A 23,334-nucleotide genomic window follows, 5' to 3' on the forward strand; every position below is an offset into this window, starting at 1 on the left:
GGATTGTTCTGTCGATGAACAGTCTGACCAATAATACATGAACACTTGCGTGGTTGCAGTGGACCATGACACACCAGACAGGGCAAAAACTCAATTAAAATAAATTAGATGGATAGATGACCACTTGAACTGGAAAAATGTCCAATAGTACAATTTTAGATTTTGTTCTTCCCAACTTAGGTTGTGTTTGGAGAGAACATTTTGAGCTACATCTGCGACTAGGTTGAATTACTGGTGTTACAGTCTGTTACTGGTGGAAGTAATTTTGAGGGGATGAATTGAAAACATCACACAAGAACTGGGCATCACGTTAACATTTTTGTGCGATTATTTTTCTCTATGATGTATGGTACTAATACACTAGGCCCAGAGACAGCATTAATAATGTTACCAAGTTATCTAGGTGGGGGCGGGAGGGTGTGAGAGAGACTAGTTAAATGGTTCACTGTTATAGTGAGATTTAATGCAAAGAGAAAGTTGCTTTTATTTGTTGAAGTGAATTATTCTCTCAAACGTTTTCTGAACTGAATTGTAACCTTCTCTCTCATTCTTTTAGAATAACCCTGTTTTCCTCCAGTCTGAAGTGGATTGTGAGTCTGGAAATTGCCTGCAGTGTGGCTTCTCTGTTGGGAGTGGAACGCTTATTGTGTGGATTACAAACAGTTGGCAGCTGGTGGAGGAGTGATTCAGCGCAATGACGTCAGAACTGGAGAGCAGCCTGACGTCCATGGATTGGCTGCCGCAGCTGACTATGAGGGCAGCCATTCAGAAAGCAGATGCTGCCCAGAATGTGGCTGGCAGTGGGGTTACAAAGAAAACCCCCCTTCTGGACCCAAACACTACCCTGGACCAGGATGCACAGAACAAAGATGGCAAACCGCCGTATAGCTACGCCAGTCTCATCACCTTTGCTATCAATAGCTCCCCGAAAAAGAAGATGACGCTCAGTGAGATCTATCAGTGGATCTGTGACAACTTCCCATATTACAGAGAAGCCGGCAGTGGCTGGAAGGTAAGTTACTGGGAAGTTACTTGGCTGGGTACTGTCTAGAGAAAACACCTGCGACTTGGACTTTAAGATGAACAGAGTTAAGAGACAGCACTAACAGCTCCCCGATGGCCTCCTGAGCAAAGGTTATCTGGTGTAACACCAAGTGTAGCACTGGGCTAGAGAGAAGGAAAGAACTTGTATTTACATAGAGCCTTTCACGTGTTCAGGATGTCCTTCACCGCCGATGAAGTACATTTAAAGTGTAGTCACTGATGTAATGTAAATGTGGCAGCTAATTTGTGATCCCACAAAAGCAATGAGATAAATGGCCAGTTAATGTGTTTTAGTGGTGTTAATTGAGGGATAATTGTTGGGAGAAGCCCCCTTCTCTTTCAATAGTTTCATGGGATCTTTCACATCCACCTGGGAGGGCAGAGTGGGCTTTGGTTTAACATCTCAACCAAATGACAGCCACTCCGACAGTGCAGCACTCCCTCAGTACTGTATGAGTTGTCAGCCTAGATGATGTGTTTAAGTTTCTGGAGTGAGGCTTGAACCCACGGCTCAGTGAGAATGCTACCACTGAGCCAAGGCTGACACTGAGGGAAAAAAATCAGCCAAGGTTCCTACTTCTGATTGCTATCCAGCTGAGGATAGGATTTGGCATGGTTGTGCTGCCTCCTGCAGTAGACTAGCCTGTCACTTACTGTTTTGGTTCATAGTTAATTAATGCCTGGGCTGACATATGACAAATGGCCACTTGGGTAAGATGTTGGAGGGTCTTAGTGCAACAATACTCCAGCAAATTACTACCTTTTTAGGGGAAAAATTTGGACCCCCCCCCCCCCCCCCCAAAAAGAACACATTGAATTGTGAGGATGGATTTAAATTAGGGTTTACCCACCTCATTACCCTGGTGTCTACTAGCATTTAAATGAAAAAGTTTAGAACTATGGTTTAATGGAAAAAGTTGATTTAATTACAGATGCTGTAAAATGAACAACGGCTTGTATTTATGTAGCGCTTGTAACTTATTCAAAATGTCCCAAGGCACTTTGCAGGAGTGTAATCAGACAAAAATTGACACTGAGCCAAAGAAGGAGGTATCTGGATGGGTGACTAAAAACTTGGTAGGTTTTAAGGAGTAGGAATTGAAAATTACAGTTGACTGGCAAAGTTTTTTTTGAAACAAGATTACTTCCTTTGATCTTGAGCACTGTCTTCAGCTGCTCAGTTCCTTTTAAATGTTTTTGTTCTCTATAAAATAATGGTAGCTCAGGACATTCTCGGGAGTTGGGCTTCTGGATGTGAACCTGTTTGCCTCTCCAGATAACTGTCAGCTCCTGTGTTTTTGCTTGAGGCTGTCTCGATGTGGAGGCTGGATTGTCTCTTTTTCCATACGCAAATGTTTGACTGCTTTTTCTCCAATCCCATGGATAGTTCATAAGATACAAGCAGATAAAACAAAAGTCATACTGGTAATCCCTTGTCTTGCAAACTGTAGTTCTCAGAATCATGTTAATCAGCAGAGGCATAACCCTAAAGCCTTTGCAGGAGGCTTTCTGTCACAATTGGCGTCAAATATCTGAACCTGGCAATATTCCTGGTTATTGAAAAATGACAACTATTAGGCCAGAGTCTTGGATCCCGTAGGGCTTGTAACAAGATGGGAAAAGTTTATGGATCACTATTCTACCAAGTCAGTCTTATCTTCTGTGATGTCCGCTAAATTCTTGTACTTCCAGCATCAATCTAACATTGGTTTAAAATCTCTTTGGGTTCATATGGTTATTTATCTCCATTGATCCTTCCATGTTCTATTTTATCCAAGCTGGTTGGAAATTGTGCTCCATTGGACCTTCATTGTTTCCCAATTGCAGACAGCTAAATGAATGGTTGAGTGTATTAATTGTATTCAGTTGGTGTGTATCAATTGGGGCTCTATCCATAAATGAGAGAGCTTATCTAGGGTGTGGTGTGTGTAATGTGGAGCTCTGTGAATAAAGGCTTGGAAGCAACTGAAGACCAGGCTCTAGTATTCTATCCTTCACCGGGCTATCCAGCTTGTAACAGAGTGTATCCTACACTGTTACCACCTTGCAGGGAAGAAGTCAAGTGGCAGGCTAAGGATAATTACCCATTCTATGGCTGCTTCCTGTGCATTTCGTACAGAATTCAGTAGCTGCTACATCAAGGCTACCTCATGGTGCATACTTCACATTTTCATAAACACTGCTGCCTAGATTTAACTAGAACTCATCTGGATGCTTTGGTCCTGACAGATAGTGTTATAGCTCCTCTTCAGGAGCTCTCCTCCCCTAAGACTCTAGTAATTTGGCATGCTCCTAAGATGTTTGGGGGATTCGTAATAAAAAAAAGAAAATGTACCTACCTTGAAGGCTATCATTTTTCAAATGATACCAACATACAAATCAAGAGCAGGAGTAGGCCATTCGGCCCCTCGAGCCTGCTCTGCCATTTGATAAGATCATGGCTGATCTGATTGCGACCTCAACCCTACTTTCCCGTCTACCTACTATAACCTTTGAATCCCTTGTTAATCAGGAATCTATCTAACTCAGCCTTAAAAATATTCAATGACCCTGCCTCCACCGCTCTCTGGGGAAGGGAGTTCCATTGACTCACGACCCTCTGAGAAAAAAATTCTCCTCATCCCCGTCTTAAATGGGAGACTCCTTATTTTTAAACTGTGGCCCCTAGTTCTAGTCTCTCCCACAAGGGGAAACATCCCCATAGCATCTACCCCTTCTAGTCCCCTCAGGATCTTATATGTTTCAATAAGATCACCTCTCATTCTTCTTAACTCCAGTGTATACAGGCCCAACTTGTCCAACCTTTCCTCATAAGATAACCCCCTCATCCCAGGAATCAGTTGAGTGAACCTTCTCTGAACCGCCTCCAAAGCGATTATGTCCTTCCTTAAATAAGGAGACCAAAACTGCACACAGTATTCTAGATATGGTCTCACCAATGCCCTGTACAACTGTAGCAAAATATCTCTACTTTTATATTCCATTCCCCTTGCAATAAATGACAACATTCCATTGGCCTTCCTAATCACTTGCTGTACCTGCATACTAACTTTTTGTGATTCATGTACCGGGACACCCAGATCCCTTTGTACCTCAGAGTTCTGCAATCTCTCCATTTGAATAATATACTGCTTTTCTGTTCCTCCTGCCAAAGTGGACAAGTTCACATTTTCCCACATTATACGCCATCTGCCAAATTTTTGCCCAGTCACTTCACCTATTTATATCCCATTGCAGACTCCTTATGTCCTCTTCTCAACTTACTCCCCTACCTACCATTGTGTCATCAGCAAATTTAGCAACCATACATTTGGTCCCTTCATCCAAGTCATTGTTATAGATTGTAAATAGTTACGGCCCAAGCACTGATCCCTGTGGCACTCTACTTGTTACATCTTGCCAGCCTGAAAATGACCCATTTATGCCTACTCTCTGTTTCCTGTTAGCTAACCAATCCTTTATCCATGCTAATATGTTACCCCCACACCATGAGCTCTTATTTTGTGTAGTAGCCTTTGATGTGGCATCCAACACTATCCCCACAGGCCCTGTAAGGGTATTCTTTTGGGTGCATTAGTATTAAGTAGTTAATTTTAGTTTAGCTTCAGCTCAAAATAAAGTGGTGCAATGTGGAAAGTCTTGTGACTTTATCATGTGGGAATAGAAACCATGTGGGGCATTGCCCATTTGTAACCTAATGACATTTTCGTGCAGATGCTCAGTGCGTAGTTTCCCTAGAATTTATCAAGCTGGCTATACTGTTATGGTGTGTGGAAGATGCATATTGTTTTAAGAGTAAAGAAGACTGTAAAAGATCTATCTTTCAATAACTCATGCTGAAAAGTGTGCACATATGTGAACTTGTGATGGGGACAGAATCAGGCTGAGCCCTTTTTGGAGGAATAGCCTGCCGACTTACTAGGCCCACACGAGGATTGGCCACTTTGGTCAGGTACAGGAAGGCTGGTGGTACCCTTGGAATCATACTCCAGCATGAGCCAGCACCTTGAGGAGAGGAGAAAAATTTGAGTATTAAAAAAAAAACAAGTCTTAATTGAATGCCACGTTGGAAAATCAGAACTACACACGATGCTTTATTAAAGTGACAATTGTCTTGTTTGGTTAGGTTCATGAGGTGTCATTAATGATGTGTCAAACCAGAACTTGTGATGTTTTTTGTATAAAGGGTGTCAGCTTGCCTCATTTGGCAGCCCTCTCTCCTCTGAGTGCGGAGGTTGTGGGTTCAAGTGCTACTCTGGAACTCGAGCATGTAATCTAAAGTAACACTTCGGTGCTGTATTATTGGAGGTGCTGTCTTTTGTGAGAGATGTTAAACCAAGGCTCCATTTGCCTGTTCAAATGGATGTAAAAGGACCCAGGATACTATTTGAAGAATCCTGGCCAACAGATCGCCCTCAACCAAACAACCAAAGCAGCTTAACTGGTCATTCATCTCATTGCTGTTTGTGGGACCTTGCTGTGTGCAATTGGCTTCTGTGTTTGTCTACATTAACAACAGTGGCTGCACTTCAGAAGTAATGTATTGGTTATGCAATGCTACAAGTTGCTCCAAGAGGATGTGGTAAGATGCTAAATAAATGCAAATTCTTCCTTTACAATGGCTAGTAATTTTATTATAAATGAAGAAAATTGGAATAGTTGGGGGAATCCAGGTTATGTTTATGTGATGCATTGTAAAGGAACACACACAGTGACTCAGGTTTATTGGCAGTTGGCATCAAGTTCTTCTGTGTGGGTTTTTCCAAAGCTGCGGTTCTTGATATTTCGTAAGTATTACAATGTGTCATTTCCACATTTCTTTGATGAAGTGATTGTGTTTACCCTTTAAACAAAAAATTCACACTAGAGGGGAGAGTGTGCATTGAAAACCTTGTCACGGGGTAGAGCTCATGATGGCCAAATGTACCCATGAAAAAGAGATGATGCACATTGATGTATGTCTGTCTCTGAACGCCACAATGACTTAATGAACTATGTAAGTGGCACACAACACTGAAAACTTGTCTCCTCCCTGTGTTGTGATCCCCTTTCATAATATAGTTATGGGTCTGTTTGTCCCCTCCTCCCCTTAAGGCATTGACTGCTGCTTAGTTACAGTTCCACAGGTGCCAATTATCCTCTGATTATTGAACCTGTTGGCCATTCTTCATGGGTGTGGCCCAGACAGGGGTTGTTTGACCATGTGGTGCATCACCTAATTTTTCTGTCCTCATCCAATGTTCTTGCATAATATTTCCAACAGGTGCCACTGCTTAATGAGCAGGCGCCCTAAATGAAATTTCCCCTTACCTAATCCAGTGGCACTGGGACTCAATTGTTGCCCTAGTTGAAATCAACTGAATCAGCACAAATCGGGATCAACCTGGGATCTTGCTAATTTGTGCGGCTTAGCCAAACTCAATCAGCCATTGTGGGGAAGCCTTTGCAAGACAAGTTTGATTGTCTTTCTTAACAATATATACTGCTTTTGTAAAAATATGGTGCAATACTGCTTATGAATAATGGTGTGAAACTCAGATTCTGCCCTTGGGCAAATGAACTGAATCCCTGTGCTACACCAATAATTGCAGTACCTGATTTTGATCATATTACTTTCCACCAACCAAATAGTTCTCTAATGACTCAACAGAAAGGGCCCGACCTTTAGACTCACATAGTGCATTTCTGTTTGCCTTGTACGTCATTGTAACTTGTGTAGCAACTTTACTGTGATCCTGCGCAATTACATTCAAAACACTTAAGCTTGCCTATTGGTTTGCCCCATGCATCAGAATGGTGACCACGTCACTTTGATTCTGCAAAGGAAAACACCTGGTACCATACAAATGATAGTTAAAGGGAGGAATTTCAATTTTGTACTCCTCTCCCATCCAAAACATCTGCCTGGCACCATATGCTGTGCTGCTGGAAGAGATTTTTGGTCCATAATATTAAACTATTTATGCTACTCAAAGGATTTTCTAGCAATCAACTGAAAAATATTTCTCAATAAACCTAAAGTAAAGTCCCAATCTTTTATCCTGCAGTATTTGTCACCACGTATTCACAAATGACTTTAGAAGTAAAATTTGATGGTCATCTAATTTCTTAAGTTACCTCAGCAGCACACCTACTCTTTTCAACCGTGGTGCTGCCCTGTACTATGGGCCTTGGCCCTTCACCTGGGTTTCACCAGATAAAAAATAAAATTACCCCATTCTTTGAGTCATTTAATAAAGGTGGCGATACAGAACAGAGATACCAGGTTTGGCCCCCAGTTGTGTCGTTAATCAGGCTTGACTGTTGTGCTGCCTGTAGTTAAGTAGCTTCCCAGCACACTCTTATCAGGACTCGTATTTGAAAAATGGCCATTTTGGTAAGGTACTGGAGGATGCCTGTGGAATCGTGCATTTACCAGCTAAGCCACCAGGGGAGCTTCCTCATTATTATGGTTAGAACTGCTGTGTAAAGGGTCTGGGGTTTCACCGGGCTAGGACAGAGTCATTTTACCTGTTAGAAGTTTCGATTGAATCTAACCCAGACAGGAAGGAAACCAAAGCAAAATACTGCGAATGCTGGAAATCTGAAATAAAACAGAAAATGCTGGAAAATACTCAGCAGTTCAGGCAGCATCTATGGAGAGAGAAATAGTTAACGTTAAAGGTCATCGATCTAAAACTTTTAACTGTTTCTCTCTCTCTCCATAGATGCTGCACTTGATGTAAGAAAAGTTTACTTTCCATCTACCTGCTTTAAGGTTATGTTAAATCAGTTTGGGCAGCCACAGATCACAACTTTTCAATAATCTGACATGCACTGACATTAAATTGACATTCTGCATGACTTTGGCTATTCATGCAAGTCTAAGGAATTTGTCCATTTGATGTGTTTGTTTTTAAAGTTAAACTGGGCTTTATTCCAAATGGTCTTAGGCTCAAATACAATATGTTCATCTTGAGTTTCCAGGAAATCACCAGTTAGGAAACCTTTTAATCTGCCCATGGACAAATCAGCCAGTCTGACACTGCCAGTAAACAATGACTCCTTGTATCAGTGTTTTTGCTGGTCGGAATATTGAGTTTACTATTGCAAGATTTGCTTATGATTACCCCAGTTGACTTTTTTGATCCTTTTAACATGGATCCCTTTTTGCGCTTTCTTAACAGAATTCCATTCGACACAACTTATCGTTAAACAAATGTTTCCTGAAAGTGCCTCGGTCCAAGGATGACCCGGGCAAGGTAGGTATATAACTTGTTCCTGCTGTCTACTGTGACATTGTTGGCTTTGTGGGGCTCCACATCAGGTGGATGGATTGACTGTCAGCTTTCCTCGCCCCTGATTTTTTTTTTTCGAACTCATTTAACAAGTAAGCTAGCCTAAGTATTTACTTCAGCTGAGACTGTCATATTTGATAAGAATGTGACAGGACAGTTATAGTAAGACCACTGTGGGGTGCACTTAAGTGACAGTGGTGTCGTAATTGTTCAACCCGTACCCAAACCCTTTAAATGTGTCGGTATTTGCAGGGAGTCCCTAGGAATCTCAATATTTGATGTGGGTGTCTGTGCGTGTGTCTTTTTACAGGGGATTCCCCAAAAAGAAAAGTTTGAAAACAACTGTTGTAAGGTATTTGCACCATTAAAGATTGAGATCTGTGTAAGCAAAGTTCTATTGAATGGGAATGTGCCTGGGAGTTTCTATTTGGAAATCAATACTTTCTTACCCCAGGGCACCTAAATATACTTAATTTAGACTTGAACCCAATTGTATCGTATTTTGTGAGGTTGTGTTTCAATTAGTAGCTGTATGTGGCCTTAAATGTTTGTTGTATTACCTGAAAAGTTTATTTTAGGCACTGGGGAATGATGTTCCCTGGCATCACTCGTGCATGATTTTGGACAGAGCTTCTTTCCAACATGTTTCAGCTCGCTGCTGAGCCAAATTTAGGATGAAGCAAAAGCTTTTAATCCTTTTCATTACATTTGTTCTCATTCTGTTGACTTGGAGCACTTTAGGTTACGCTTCGTAATTGTAAAGGTTGGTGCTGTTTGAGGATATGATTAATTTAACATGGGGCCCCTTCAATTTAGCTCCTTACGGATTAATATTGTTAGTTATCCTGCAGCAGGTCTGGCACTTTGAGCAGATGCTATCAGATTAAGATCCTGCTGTTGGCCCATGCACTTTTTGGCAGATGTTAATGTTTTGCTATCGCTATCGGGAATTCTGACACAGTATGTCTGTCGTTACTAAGGGAACGAGCTCCTGTTTTTTAAAATGAATTTGTGTTCTCATCAAGGTGAGAGACCTCAGTGCCAGGAGTTGCAATAGTTCCATTCCAGGCACCCATTATCAGCAACAAGCATTCGCAGTTCAGGTACAACGCAATTAGACGCAGAGTAAAGATTTCTTATAGCCTTCCCACCAATATGACTCAGCCCCAATCTCAGAATAGAACCTCCTATTACTCCAGTGTGACATTTTTCCATTTCCCATGCCAGCCATCCTGTAGCCTTCTGAGTGAGATTACCAATTAGTGCCAGATAGGGTGTCAGTTCTGTGCTTTGGCCATGTTCACTAGGAACTAGGTTGAGGTTACCCAAATTCATTTCAAAATGGAGAGTTTCTCATCTGTGGGAGGTTGTGTCAGGCAGGGCATATGCCCAGCAGTGGCTAAGTGTTTCCCCAGAAGAAGAGGACATTGGAGAGACAGATATCCTGTGCCTGTAACCAGCCTATATCAGATGATCAGCTGCAGAGCCTTAGTGCAGTTGCTCTGACTGATTCCTTGGGCTCCAAGACCTAAAACGGAGAAGAATCATAGAATTTTATAATGCAAAAGGAGAACATTTGGCTGTTATGTCTGCAACAGCTCTCTGAAGGAGGTATCCACTTAGTCCAATTTCCCTGCCCTTTCTCCATATCCTGTTATTTTTTTTCAGATATTTATCCACTTTGCTTTTTAAAAACTATTATGGATTCTGCTTCCACCAGTGTTTCTGGTAGCGCATTCCGTGTCCTAACGACCATTTGTGTAAAAAAAAATCTCCAAACCTTTTATTTTGATGAGCTTATTTTTTTCCACTGTTACCAGCTCACAGACTAGTGGAAATACATTTTCTCCTATTCACCATATCAAATTTTGAACAGCTTAATCAAATCTCCTCTTAACCTTCTCTGTTGTAGTAAGAGAGCTCCAGTTTCTCTAGTGTCTCCTCATAGCTCATCTTATTGTTTCTCTTCTATGCCCTCTCCATGGCTTTGACATCCTTTTTAAGGTAAACTGGACACAATAACGTAACGGCAGCCTAACCAATGATGTATATGGTTTAAAATGTCTTTGTTTTTGTACTCTTCGTCCCACTTCTAAAGATCTGTGTATCTGAATCCCGAGGTCTTTCTGCTCTTTTTAAAATGTTGCTGTTTAGTGCATATATCCTCTTATTCTTCTTCCCCAGATGTATCATCTCATTATTCTCACGTTTAATTTTATATGACGACTTTACGCCCAATTTACTAACCTGCCTGTTTTCTTGAAGTTGCTTACAAGTTTCTTCAGTTAACCATACTCTCTTTTTGTCATCTGCAGATTTTGATATTGTGCCCTCTATATCCACGTCCACGTATTATGAAGAGCATTGGCCCTAATACTAACCCCAGGGACACACCACTATTTTACATCCCTTTTGTCCAAAAAACATCCATTAACCACTAGTCTCTCTTTTCTGCCCTTTAGCCAACTTATATCCATGCTGTTGCAATCCCATTATTACAGTGTGCCTTAATTTTGTCAAACATCTTTTGAAAATCAACATCCATTGCATGTCCTTTTTCGATACACCCTGTTATTTCCTCATAGAAAGAAAGAACTTGCATTTAGATAATGCCTTTCATGACCTCAGGATGTCCCAAAGCGCTTTACAACAAATTAAGTACTTTTGAAGTGTAGTCACTATTTTAATGTGGGGAAGAGCTCTAAGTCAGATTTGCCTTTTACAAATCTTTGCTGGCTGTCCCGATGCCTTTCAAGCTGGTTCTTAATTTTATCCAGTATTATGGGTTCCAGAGCTCACTACCGGTGTTAGACTAAATGGTCTACAATTACCTGGTTAATCCCTTTTCTTCATTCTGTTCTATCCTTTGGCACAACTTCATATCCAAGGATTGTTTGAAAGATTGTGTTTAGAGCCTTTGCTATTTTTGCTCCGACTTCCCTCATCTTTGTAACGTTGTCTTTTTCATTTCTAATTAGCCTTGTTCTTTAACTATTGTTTTACTTTTTGTGTTTATAAAATCCTTTACTATTTCTTTTTATCTCCGTCTTCATATCTCCTTAGCCTTTCTAATTTTTTTGGTTATCCCCCCATATTGTTTTCTTTTGCATTAGTAGCCCTAAATTTGTCATATGCCTTTTTGTAAGTCTCACTTTAATTTAATCTCTCTACTCATCCAAGGAACTCCAGCTTTTGCTGCACCCCATTACTTCTTGTGGGCTATCTTTTCCTATTTGAATAAGTCCCATTTGTTTGTCCATTAGAAAAGAATATTACAATTTTAAAAACTCCTCTTACAATTGAGAAGAGAACCGTCCACAGTTTTCTTGGTTCACTAAAAGTTCATTATTATTCCAGCGTTTTGAATGTTGTGCTGAAATCCTTTAGATGTTTCTGACTAGAGATTACAGCAGGTTAATAACAAAATGTTACTTATTAGCAGAACAGAAATTCACTGCTGTAGATGTTTTATTGCAGAAGCTCTTCCATTTGAATGCTTTGTAATTGAGTTGATTCCTTACCGTTGTTGCTGCCCAATCTGTTCAGTTTGTACTGAGATCGATTTGGCAACAGTGGGACAATGTGCTCACTCAAGATTTGCCCACGTGCATGTTGGCTTTTATTGCTGGGGGATAGAATATAAAAACAGGGAGGTATTGCTGCAGTTATATAAGGTATTGGTGAGACCACACCTGGAATACTGCATACAGTTTTGGTGTCCATACTTAAGAAAAGACATACTTGCTCTCGAGGCAGTACAAAGAAGGTTCACTCGGTTAATCCCGGGGATGAGGGGGCGGACATATGAGGAGAGGTTGAGTAGATTGGGACTCTACTCATTGGAGTTCAGAAGAATGAGAGGCGATCTTATTGAAACATAGAAGATTGTGAAGGGGCTTGATCGGGTGGATGCGGTAAGGATGTTCCCAAGGATGGGTGAAACTAGAACTAGGGGGCATAATCTTAGAATAAGGGGCTGCTCTTTCAAAACTGAGATGAGGAGAAACTTCTTCACTCAGGGTAGTAGGTCTGTGGAATTTGCTGCCCCAGGAAGCTGTGGAAGCTACATCATTAAATAAATTTAAAACAGAAATAGACAGTTTCCTAGAAGCGAAGGGAATTAGGGGTTACGGGGAGCGGGCAGGAAATTGGACATGAATTTAGATTTGAGATTAGGATCAGATCAGCCATGATCTTATTGAATGGCGGAGCAGGCTCGAGGGGCCGATTGGCCTACTCCTGCTCCTATTTCTTATGTGCAATTACTCAAAAGTTACATATGTAAATCATGTGCACATATGATACTATGCAGAAGGATTTTTTTCCCTTCAAGTATTTATCCAATTCCCTTTTGACAGTTACTATTGAATCTGCTTCTAACACCCTTTCAGGCAGTGCATTCCAGATCATCGTAACTCACTGTGTAAAAAAATGTTGCTTCATGTTGCCTCTGATTCTTTTGCCAATCACCTTAAATCTGTGTCCTCTGGTTACTGACCCTTCTGCTGCTGGAAACAGTTTCTCCTTATTTACTCTATCAAAACTTTTCATGATGTGGAGATGCCGGTGATGGACTGGGGTTGACAATTGTAAACAATTTTACAACACCAAGTTATAGTCCAGCAATTTTATTTTAAATTCACAAGCTTTCGGAGGCTTCCTCCTTCGTCAGGTGAACGATGTGAAAATGAAATTTTTCATGATTTTGAACACCTTTTATATAATCTGTTAACCTTCTCTGCTCTAAGAACAACCCCAGCTTTTCCAGTCTCTCCACTTAACTGAAGTCCCTCATCACTGGTACCATTCTAGTAAATCTCTTCTGCACCCTCTCTAAGATGTTGACATCCTTCATGAAGTGTGGTGCCCAAAATTGAACACAACACTCCAGCTGAGGTCTAACCAATGTTTAATAAAGGTTTAGCATAACTTCCTTGCTTTTGTACACTATGCCTCTATTCATAAAGCCAATGATCCCACATGCTTTTTTAGCAACCTTCTCAACTTGTCCTGCCACCTTCACAGATTTGTGTACTCACACCCCCTGGCCTCTGTTCCTTCTTTCCCTTCAAAATTGCACCATTTAGCTTATATTGCCTCTCCTCATTCTTCCTACCAAAATGTATCACTTCACACTTCATCTGCCATGTGTCTGTCCATTTCACCAATCTGGCCAGGATTCTCCTCCTATGTCGGAGTGTTTTATAGGACAGCGGGGGCTATTTAACATTGTCGCTGGTAATACTTTCCATTGGAGGCACCCAACAAAACTCCCCGCTCCTAGAGGATTTCAGTGCCTATTGATTAAGCAGTTCCACAGTGAAAACAGGGTGGTTTTATCAACAGGAATTAATACTTCAAAATGCTCAGTCCTAATGTAACTGAGGTCAAGTGCAACCAAAATCCTCCCTTCCTCCAAAATAAACTGAAAATATTGAGTCAAATATACAGAAGACTCAAAATATTTGATTTAGGTTCCCACCAATTACTGGGGAGAGGGGTGGAGACACTTTTCTTGAGATTAGAGTCTAATTTCATCAGCTTTCTATACAGATTTGGTCCAGTAATGCATCCCTAAGATTAAATAAAATAACGTATGCCTAACACTAAAGAATCAAACAACGGACTATGCAACAGTAACATTAATCCTAAGATGTTTTTACACTTACCTGTAAAATTGTTTCTGTCTAGGGAGTGCAGTCTCCATATGTCTTTGTCCCCCTTGTATATTTGTCAGATCAGCTGTATAATGCAGAGACAGGATTGTTATTGAGTGTAAATGAAGGGACTAGGTCATCATGTTTACAAGAGCAGGCTTCCTTAACCCATTGGCAGATTCGTAGACGCACATTTTAAATGTCTTCTGTGCTGTCGATTACCTCAAGTGGGCCACTTGCACTAAAGAATGCAGCCAATAGAGTTGGATCTGCATGTCTACAATCTTCTTTACTTTAATATAGAAGCATCATGAGGTAATACTGTTATTGAGAACGGTAATAAGGAGGTGTCATAAAAAGAAATTGTCACATTTTGGGATTTATTAACCACACGGACTGCAGCGGTTCAAGAAGGCGGCTCACCACCACCTTCTCAAGGGCAATTAGGGATGGGCAATAAATGCTGGCCTTGCCAGTGACGCCCACATCCCGTGAACGAATAAAAAAAAAAATTCCTGCACAGAAAGGATTTGGAAAAGTTAAGTTTGGATAACATTAAGCAATTTATTAGTTTGCCTTGGTAATCTGTAGACATCCCTCACACCTGTGTCTTGGGGAAGTCCCTGGTCCCGGATGGCTGGCATAGACCCTCTCCTCTGGTTGTGAACACACTTACGGTCAGGTTTTTAAATAGAAAGCTGCTTAGACTCATAAGGTTAGGATGCAGGAGGGTAGTTAGAAGTTATTTTGTTTGTCAAGCAAGAAGACCCACAAATGTAGGGAAGCATAGCGTGTTCATTATTGTGTATTATTATACAAAGACATGTCATAACTGCTCTGTATGCTCATTAGCTGTCTGAGAAATAAAAAAACTTAATGGGCTACAGACTGGGTGCTGGAAGGTGGGATTAGAATGGGCATCTGGATGTTCTTTGAGCTGGCGCGGACATGATGGGCCGAATGGCCCCCTTCTGTGCTGCATCTTTTCTATGGTTCTATGATTCATTCTGACCTTGTCTTACTAAAGTGTAAACAGTCCGGCTACTGAAGGAAAGACGAAGCACTTGTGGAGGCACATGTGAAAGACATTATGTCCAGCTCGTATGTCAAGGGGGACGCATTGTTACATCCCCTAGATTGCACTTGTATAAGTAGATATTGGGCAATGTAAGCCAGCTCTGGAGCGACTGATACCACTGAACCTGAGAAGGTATCTACAGCAGATCCAAATGTGTAACAGATGTACCAGGCACTAGTTTGCACTGCGCTCAAGGACGGTACATGGCGCCACGTACAAAGAGCTCCATTGCTGTTAGTTTTGATTGATGTTCCAGAGTTTGTAGATGCATGTACCCGTGATAGAGGGTAATATCCTGAGAATTTTGGCTGTCTCCAACTTTGTGCTGGTCTTTTTTAGGGTTCATACTGGGCCATTGACACTAATCCAAAGGAGGATACATTGCCCACTCGGCCAAAGAAGAGGCCGCGATCAGGAGAAAGGGTAGGTCTAAATACTGGATTTAACTGGCTGTGAAATTAAGATTGGAGTGTGAGAGATTATCGTTGAAGATTTGTTGTTTGGAAGTGGAACAGTGCCTTGGGGTTGCAACGTGCCACATCATGAAATGTAAAGACATTGCTTTATGTCTGCGATTAGTCACAGGTCTCTGTTTTGTATGTGTATAAGTATATTTACCTGTTGCTCTGCTTTGGAATTCTGTTGCTTTCAGAATGAACTCTACTGTCCTCTGCCCTACCTCTCCAAAGTGCTTTATTTGAATAGACGGTGAATGAAAGATTTTTAGATTAATTTCTGAAGATGCCCTACTTAACTACCAACAGTTACCCGTACATCTTTGTACTGCACTACAAAAGCTTATAAAAATGTGACCATGTGTTGCCAGTAAACTCTTTCTAAAACTGTTCAATTACAGGCAATCCTAAGTATTGTGTCCTTCAAAACATAAATACAGGAGAAATGGAGAAAATTTTCATTGTTACTGAAATGTGGAACTAATATTGGTGGAAACAGCCAAGGCCACCCTATTTCTGGATTGTGGGGTCTCATTTTTGCCATTCATCTGGTCACACCAATACCCAGAAATTTAAATTCACTGTCTTGTCTGAGCGAGACATATTTTGTCAGTTGATGTCTGCTGGAGTCCAGTACCACAGGAATGGTTGCCCTTTGGTTCCTCGTCCAATTGGTCATTCTTCATGCTAGCTTCCTATTCAACTGAGAGAGGGAGAGAGGAGCATCACAGCCAAGCCGGGTACTATTCTCGCTCAATAGGGGACATTTTAGTGGAGCCTGATCCCTGTCCTCACTCTATATACACTTCCTAGTGATCGAACGGGAATACTTGCTGAATCTTCCCCCCCCACTCTCTACAATTGGAGGCCAGTTGTAGAGCCCCAACCAGCATTCTACCTGAGACAATGTAACAGCACAGGCCAGGACTCAAACCTGGGACCACGCGGCTTTCACCAACTCTGTTGAGGGATCTCTGGCCAGACATGTTGATCGCTGGAGTACAGCCGTTTGAGACACAAGTAGCTTATTACTGGATCATGCATTTGTTTAAGGAGTGGGGTGCCTTAACTGGGATTTGTAACACAATTTGATGATCTGCTAATTTAAACACTATATCTTAAAGTACTTCATATATTTTATGGATAATATTAGTCAATCTCCTGTGGCATTGCACACGGGGAGTCACAATTAAGTGTAGTGTTCAGGTCAAGTAGAGTTCAAGAGCAGGGGATAATTGAATTGGACCCAGAAGGGGGAGGACGATGGTGGCAGATGGGGAACAGAGGAAGGGTGGGGGGATCCCAGAGGCGGGAGGGCGAGAGGCAGAGAAGGGAAGGGGGAGATGGTGATTAAGAGGAGGAATACAAAAGGAGAATGGGATAGCTCTATTAGCTAAGTGATGGGGGTGTAGGTGGCGGGAATGTGCTCAGGTATGTGGACTCCCAATCATCAAATTGATGGTCAGTATAGGAAGGGGTGTTGGCTCAGTGTGTGGCTGAGGGGAATTGGCTCCAAACATAGGGTGGACAATCCAATGCTTTGACATCCATTTGTTAACAAGAGTCCTCGTGGGGGAGAGAGAACTTTGACTTTCTTGTCCATAGAGTATGGTACCTTTTTTTTGTATTTGGTAATTTTATTTGTGTCTGATTTAAACCAGGTGAACTTACCTTTTGTTTACCTTTACGAGCATGTCTGCTATTCTCCAAGGAAAGGATTATATTTTTATTTGTCAAATTGTTGGCAGTACTACAATATTAACAAATCCGCCACCAGCACTGTTAAATTGAGATTTAGCTGCAATAAAACAATGGGAGTACAAGTCTACGAGCAACTGAGTTGTAGGTATCTGTCTATTGTAACTTTTTTTTTTAAATAGTTTGACACAGCCAACTTGGAGGTTCAAAACAATAATGGGTGCCTGTAATTTCAAACAGACTATATTGAATGATAAAAGGTGAAAGCAAGGGGCTTGTCTCTATACTACTGATCATTCAGTAGTATAGAGACAAACTGCATATCTATTCTGGGTCCTGACCCAGTCTTAATCTGTTTGGATTTTCCAGTAAGAATAATCAGGATTACTACTTAACTTTTTTGTTTGGGGAGGCAGCCAAAATGGTTTTCATTCTGCAATTATTTTAGGACTCCAAATATAACTTTAACATTTGAAAGGTTTCCACCCCTGATAGCTATCTAGTGACTCCTGCAGGAGAGCAGATCTGTGGATGTCTGGTGAGAACAGAATATGACTCAGCTGTGATGCCCTGCAAGGTCAGATGGCCTACTGAAATGCATTGGATAGTCTCACCATATAAGAATGGTTATTTGGGTGTGATAACAGAGGACAGCCATTTCCAATGCAACTGTACCTCAGCAAGAGGAGTTTATTTTTAAGAAAAATCAAGTATTAAATTTGTTGCATACAAATTAACAGTTGTGTTCCACCCTTACAAATGGCCTGATGTGTTTCACTTTTTAGGTGTACAGTCACTCGACAAACACTTAACTTTGATTCATATGATTTAAATCAAATCTATCTATAATGAAATTTAACATATTGCATGATGGATGGGAGTTTCTGTGCTGTGTATCTTATGACTAACACCCGTGTCCCTGTGTTGTTCTGCCCCTTTGTTACAGGCCTCAACACCCTACAGTCTGGACTCCGAGCCTTTAGGAATGGACTGCATCATCTCTGGAAGTGCCTCTCCAACCTTGGCGATCAACACTGTGACTAACAAAGTACTGCTGCTTTAATTCTACCTTCTTGTCACTGCTTGTAGCTTTGGTTAAATGTTTATTACAGCGAGAAAACAAATTTCCTGTGTACTATACAATAGTGATAGCATTTACTGAAATCCATTTAAAAATACTAGTTAGATCTAATTGCTTTATCCTTTTTTAAAACAAAGTTGGATTTGGATTAGTCATCTTTAACTTGGCATTTTGTTTGGTAGAACACTGCTAAATTAGCACAAACTTGCATTAAAACAGTTTGCAATGGGAATACAGAAAACTTGTGACTGCTTGAAGGTATCAGTCAGTTGTAGGTTTTCTCAGAAATGATTTGACAGGTCTAACCAGTAATTAACTTGGAAGTAAGCAATAATGGATGCCTTTTCTGTATTTGTTTTTTGCTTTCATTATCCACATTTCCCTGCCTCTGCTAAAAGTGTCCTGCATGGGATCAGTCTGGAGTGACTTGGAATAAGTTTGATTACTTCTGTGAAGTACCCAGACTCCATTCAGCACTTCCCCTGATGACACAGTAGAGGTTGAGAATCCCTGTCTGGAGCCAATTTATGTCCTGTCAGCCCCTGGCATGGTGCAGTGTGCCATTCCAAATTAAAGCTTTTAATCTTGTTTGCATCTTGCATTAACCCAGTAGATTCAATGCATACCTGCATGGAACAGGAAGCATTCCTTCTGTGTGTACACACAACAACAACTTGCATTTATATAGCACTTTTAACGTAATAAAACGTCCCAAGGCGCTTCACAGGAGCGTTATCAAACAAAATTTGATACCAAGCCACATAAGGAGGTCAGAGAGGTAGGTTTTAAGGAGCATCTTAGAGGGGAGAGGTTTGGGGAGGGAATTCCAGAACTTAGGGCCTAGGCAGCTAAAGGCACAGCTGCCAATGGTGGAGCGATTAAAATCGGATGCACAAGAGGCAAGAATTGGAGGAGTGCGGAGATCTTGGAGGGTTTAAGGCTGGAGGAGTTTACAGAGATGGGGAGGGGTGAAGCCATGGAGGGATTTGAAAACAAGGATGAGAATTTTAAAATCGAGGCATTCCCGGGCCTGGAGTCAGTGTAGGTCAGCGAGCACGGGTGATGGAAGAACGGGACTTGGTACGAGTTAGGATACGGGCAGCAAAGTTTTGAATGAGTTCAAATTTATGGAGGGTGGATGATGGGAGGCCAGCCAGGAGAGCATTGGAATAGTCCAGTCTGGAGGTAACAAAGGCATGGATGAGGGTATCAGCAGCAGATGAGCTGAAACAGGGCGAAGATGGGCAATGTTATGGAGGTGGAAATAGGCGGTCTAGCTGATGGAGCGGACATGTGGTCGGAAGCTCATGTCGGTCAAAGAGGATGCCAAGGTTGCGAACGGTCTGGTTCAGCCTCAGACAGTGGCCAGGGGGAGGGATAGAGTCAGTGGCTAGAGAACAGAGTTCCATTCTAGGAAATTTGGTTCGCGTATAGATGCCAGTCAGGACAGTTTCTTTAATAAATATTTTTGCTCACTGATGAGGAATGTTAGAGCTGTGGAATGGCAAATTTTCACATCCCTGGTGTTTCTCTCTGGTCTGGGTTTTGCAATGTTAGATCCAGTATAAAGTTCCTTCTATTCTATCTCAACAATTTGTTTCAGCTTCAAACTTAAAAGCGCACACCCTCGGCACAAACTATTTTTTTCATTTCCTACACCAGCCATCTTGTAGCCTATCTGAGTGAGTCCAGTGACAAATTAAAGGCAATTTTGTGCTATGGGCCCAAACCGACTACAAACTGGATTGAGACTACTAAAACCCATTCCATGTTGGACTCTCAGCCAGCAGACAGAGGAGGCTTTCAGGCCGTAACTCTGGCCTGAGTTTGAACTTTGGTCCTAGTGGTGAAAGGTGCATCTAACCTAGTTGCCCAGAGGAGCTCTTTTTAAGCTATTGCTGAGATTTACAGTTGGTTGGCAGAGACCATGGTAAAATTAATCAGCAAGAGATTGAAAAATGAAATTGTGCAGGGACTCCCATGCCCTTCATCACCTGAATTAATCTATATTACATTTGCTGGATTAAAAGGAGACTTCTTTACCTGTAAGGAGGAACCCTTGATTTGGCAATAATGGATTACACACTGGTGAGTGCCTCAGATGCAGGATACCCCTGCTCTTCATGTTCCCCTTAAAATTGAACTGCAAGATGAAAATGACCTGAGTAATGTTTGAATAATTAGCTTTAGTTTACAGTGATATTTAATGATGTTTGGATTTTTCAGAGAGCTTTTAACGCATATACCGGTAAGGATTGTGCGACTGTTCTAATTTTTTCAATTATGTAATGTCTTACAAGAGTTAACACTGGGAGTATCTGAGAAAAGGGGCCTGTGATTAGAATGTAAAAAGCACCTATAGTTCTCTGATTGCTCTCTGTCTGTCTAAATTCTAACAGGCTGGTTGCGTTTAAAACAGGACAGTATGAGCCATAGGATTAAAAAAAATTAAATTTCCAAGTTTTTAGATAATTTAGTGCAAGTAACTTTAGTGCTGCAGCAGAATCTGCTGATAACAATAACCGACAAATATATTCTTCACTTGCAGTATATTTAAACTTATTTCCTTCCTCCCTGCTGGCTCAGTGGTTTTATTACAACTGGTCTCAGCTGGATGAGGGGGAAATCAGCCCGGTTTCTGCTCCTGTCACCTTCTAGTGACGTGTATTGGAAATGGGGGTATTGAGTGAGGACAGCATCAGACCAGGCTGTGATAGCCCCTCCAGTTGAATATCGAGCCAACGCTGTTGAGGCTCACACATGAATAATGGCTGCTTGGGACAAGGCCAGCATCTGCAATAGAGGAGCAAATTGGATAAGGGAGGGGGAACCATTCTCTGATCGAAAAGTACAGTGCATATACTGATTTGTAAATAAAGATGGAACTGCATCGGTTAAGCATTGGTTTACTGTTGCAATACTGCCTGAATTAAGGCATGTCTCCCCCTCTCTCCAGTGCAAATTGAAGTTCATTGTATCCAAAGCAGAATGTAAACACAGTTAGTTATATTTTTGTTTGGAACATGCTTTATTTTGAAATAATTGCCAAACCACAGGCATTGGTGGTTTGTTTTCAAATGGCTCGCCAATAGGTGATGTAACATTGCTCTCGCCTGACTGTACCGGAATATTGTTCGCTGCATGAGTGAACTGTGTGTGGTTTAGTTTAGATTTTTTTTGTCACCGTTGCTTATCTTCCACAGAGCAAAATTTGTATATTCTGAGAAGTAATTTTTTAGTTTGGCTTCTGTTGAGATACTGGTTTGTGTTGACTGTGCCAGACTGCTGGGCATGTGGTTGACTGGTTCGTTATTATAACCACATACCCAGCATTAATTCCAGATGGCACTGGGGTTGTGTTCAATGCATGGAAATTGGATGGGTTCACTTTTCTGCTCGGAACTTTAAGCTTTGTTTTCAACACATGCATCACTTTTCCCAAACTCTATCTTACAGACTTTTGTTTGTTGTTGTTGCAAGTGTAGTGAACAAAGAGGTAACGCTGGGCATTTCGCATTACATAACTGCTCCTCGTGAAGAGACTTTCTAACATACTCATTTAAGGTATGGGGCTAACGAAGAGGCAATTTTTCTTTACCATCTTTTATTTGCTTCCAATTTTCTCCCTCCCCTCCTATAGGGGTTAATTCTTTGCTGTGGTATAGTTCCATGACTGATGTTCAGCTTCCCATAGAACATAGGAACAGGAGTAGGCCATTGAGCCCCTCAAGCCTGTTACGCCATTCAGTGAGATCATGGCTGAACTGTATGCTAACTCCATCCATCTGCCTTGGCATCATATCCCTTAATACCCGTGGCTAGCAAAAATCTATCGATCTCAGATTTAAAATTATTAATTGAGCTAGTAACTGTTCCACACTTCTACCACCCTTTACAAGAAGAAGTGCTTCTTAACTTCTTCCCTGAATGGCCTGGCTCCGATTTTAAGGTTATGTCGTAGACTTCCCCACCAGCAGAAAAAGTTTTTCTCTACCTACCCTATCAATTCCTTTCACAATCTTTAAAACCTCAATCCAATCACCCCTTAACCTTCTATATTCCAGGGAATACCAGTCTAGTTTATGTAATCTCTCCTTGTAATCTAACCCTTGGAGCTTTGGTAACATTCTGGTGAATCTGTGCTGCACCCCTTCCAAGGCCAATATATCTTTTCTAAGATGCGGTGCTCAGAACTATACATGGTCCTCCAGATGCGGTCTAACCAGGGCTTTTAAAGCTGTAGCAAAACTTCCTCCCCTTTATATTCTAACCCTCTAGTTATAAAGGTTAACATTCCATAGCCGTTGTGATTTTTTTTTGTACCTTACTACTACATTTTAGTGATCTGTGTACATGGACCCCAAAACCTCTTTGTACCGCCACTGTTCCTAGCTTTTCACCATTTAAAAAATACTCTGATCTATCCTTTTTTGGTCCAAAATAGATGACCTTGCACTTTCTTGCGATGAAATCCATCTGCCACAGTTTTGCCCACTCCATTTAATCTATCAATGACTCTTTGTATCCCGTCTACACTACTTGGTATGCCACCAGCCTTTGTCTCACCGGAAAACCTGGATATATGGCTCTCTACTGTGTTATCTAAGTCATTAATAAATATAGTGAATATTGAGGACCCAGCATGGACCCTTGTGGGACACCACTGATCACTCCCTATTCAAGTACGTACCCATTATCCCTACTCTCTGTCTTCTACCGCCTAACCAATCTCCTAACCAGGTCAATATTTGCCTCCAATTCCATGAGCTTTAATTTTAGCTAACAATCTCTTATGTGGAACCTTATCAAATGCCTTCTGGAAGTCCGTATAAACTACATCCATAGACAGTCCCCTGTCTACTTATTCACTTACGTCCTCAAAAAATTCAATTAGGTTCGCTAGACATGACCTACCCGTTACAAATCCATGTTGGCTCTCTCTAATCAGCTCAAATTTCTCTTAAGTGCTCAGTCACTGTGTCCTTAATTATAGATTCCATCAACTTCTTCATAACAGATGTTCGCCAAACAGGTCTATAATTTC

The 23,334-nt window shown here is 41.3% G+C and overlaps 1 protein-coding gene across 5 annotated transcripts in view; it reads left to right on the forward strand.

Annotated features, from left to right (window-relative positions):
- Positions 1 to 23,334, forward strand: part of foxj3 (forkhead box J3) — a 105,117-nt gene that overhangs the window by 48,358 nt on the left and 33,425 nt on the right. For all 5 annotated transcript variants that reach the window (XM_067970572.1, XM_067970571.1, XM_067970573.1 and 2 more), the window contains 4 exons: positions 557 to 1,012; positions 8,211 to 8,285; positions 15,396 to 15,479; positions 18,156 to 18,257. In XM_067970572.1, the coding sequence (XP_067826673.1) occupies positions 695 to 1,012; positions 8,211 to 8,285; positions 15,396 to 15,479; positions 18,156 to 18,257 (579 nt within the window). In that variant the 5' untranslated portion in view covers positions 557 to 694. The remainder of the gene's footprint in view (positions 1 to 556; positions 1,013 to 8,210; positions 8,286 to 15,395; positions 15,480 to 18,155; positions 18,258 to 23,334) is intronic.

This window comes from Heptranchias perlo, chromosome 32 (assembly GCF_035084215.1).
Source record: "Heptranchias perlo isolate sHepPer1 chromosome 32, sHepPer1.hap1, whole genome shotgun sequence".
Lineage (NCBI taxonomy): Eukaryota > Metazoa > Chordata > Chondrichthyes > Hexanchiformes > Hexanchidae > Heptranchias > Heptranchias perlo.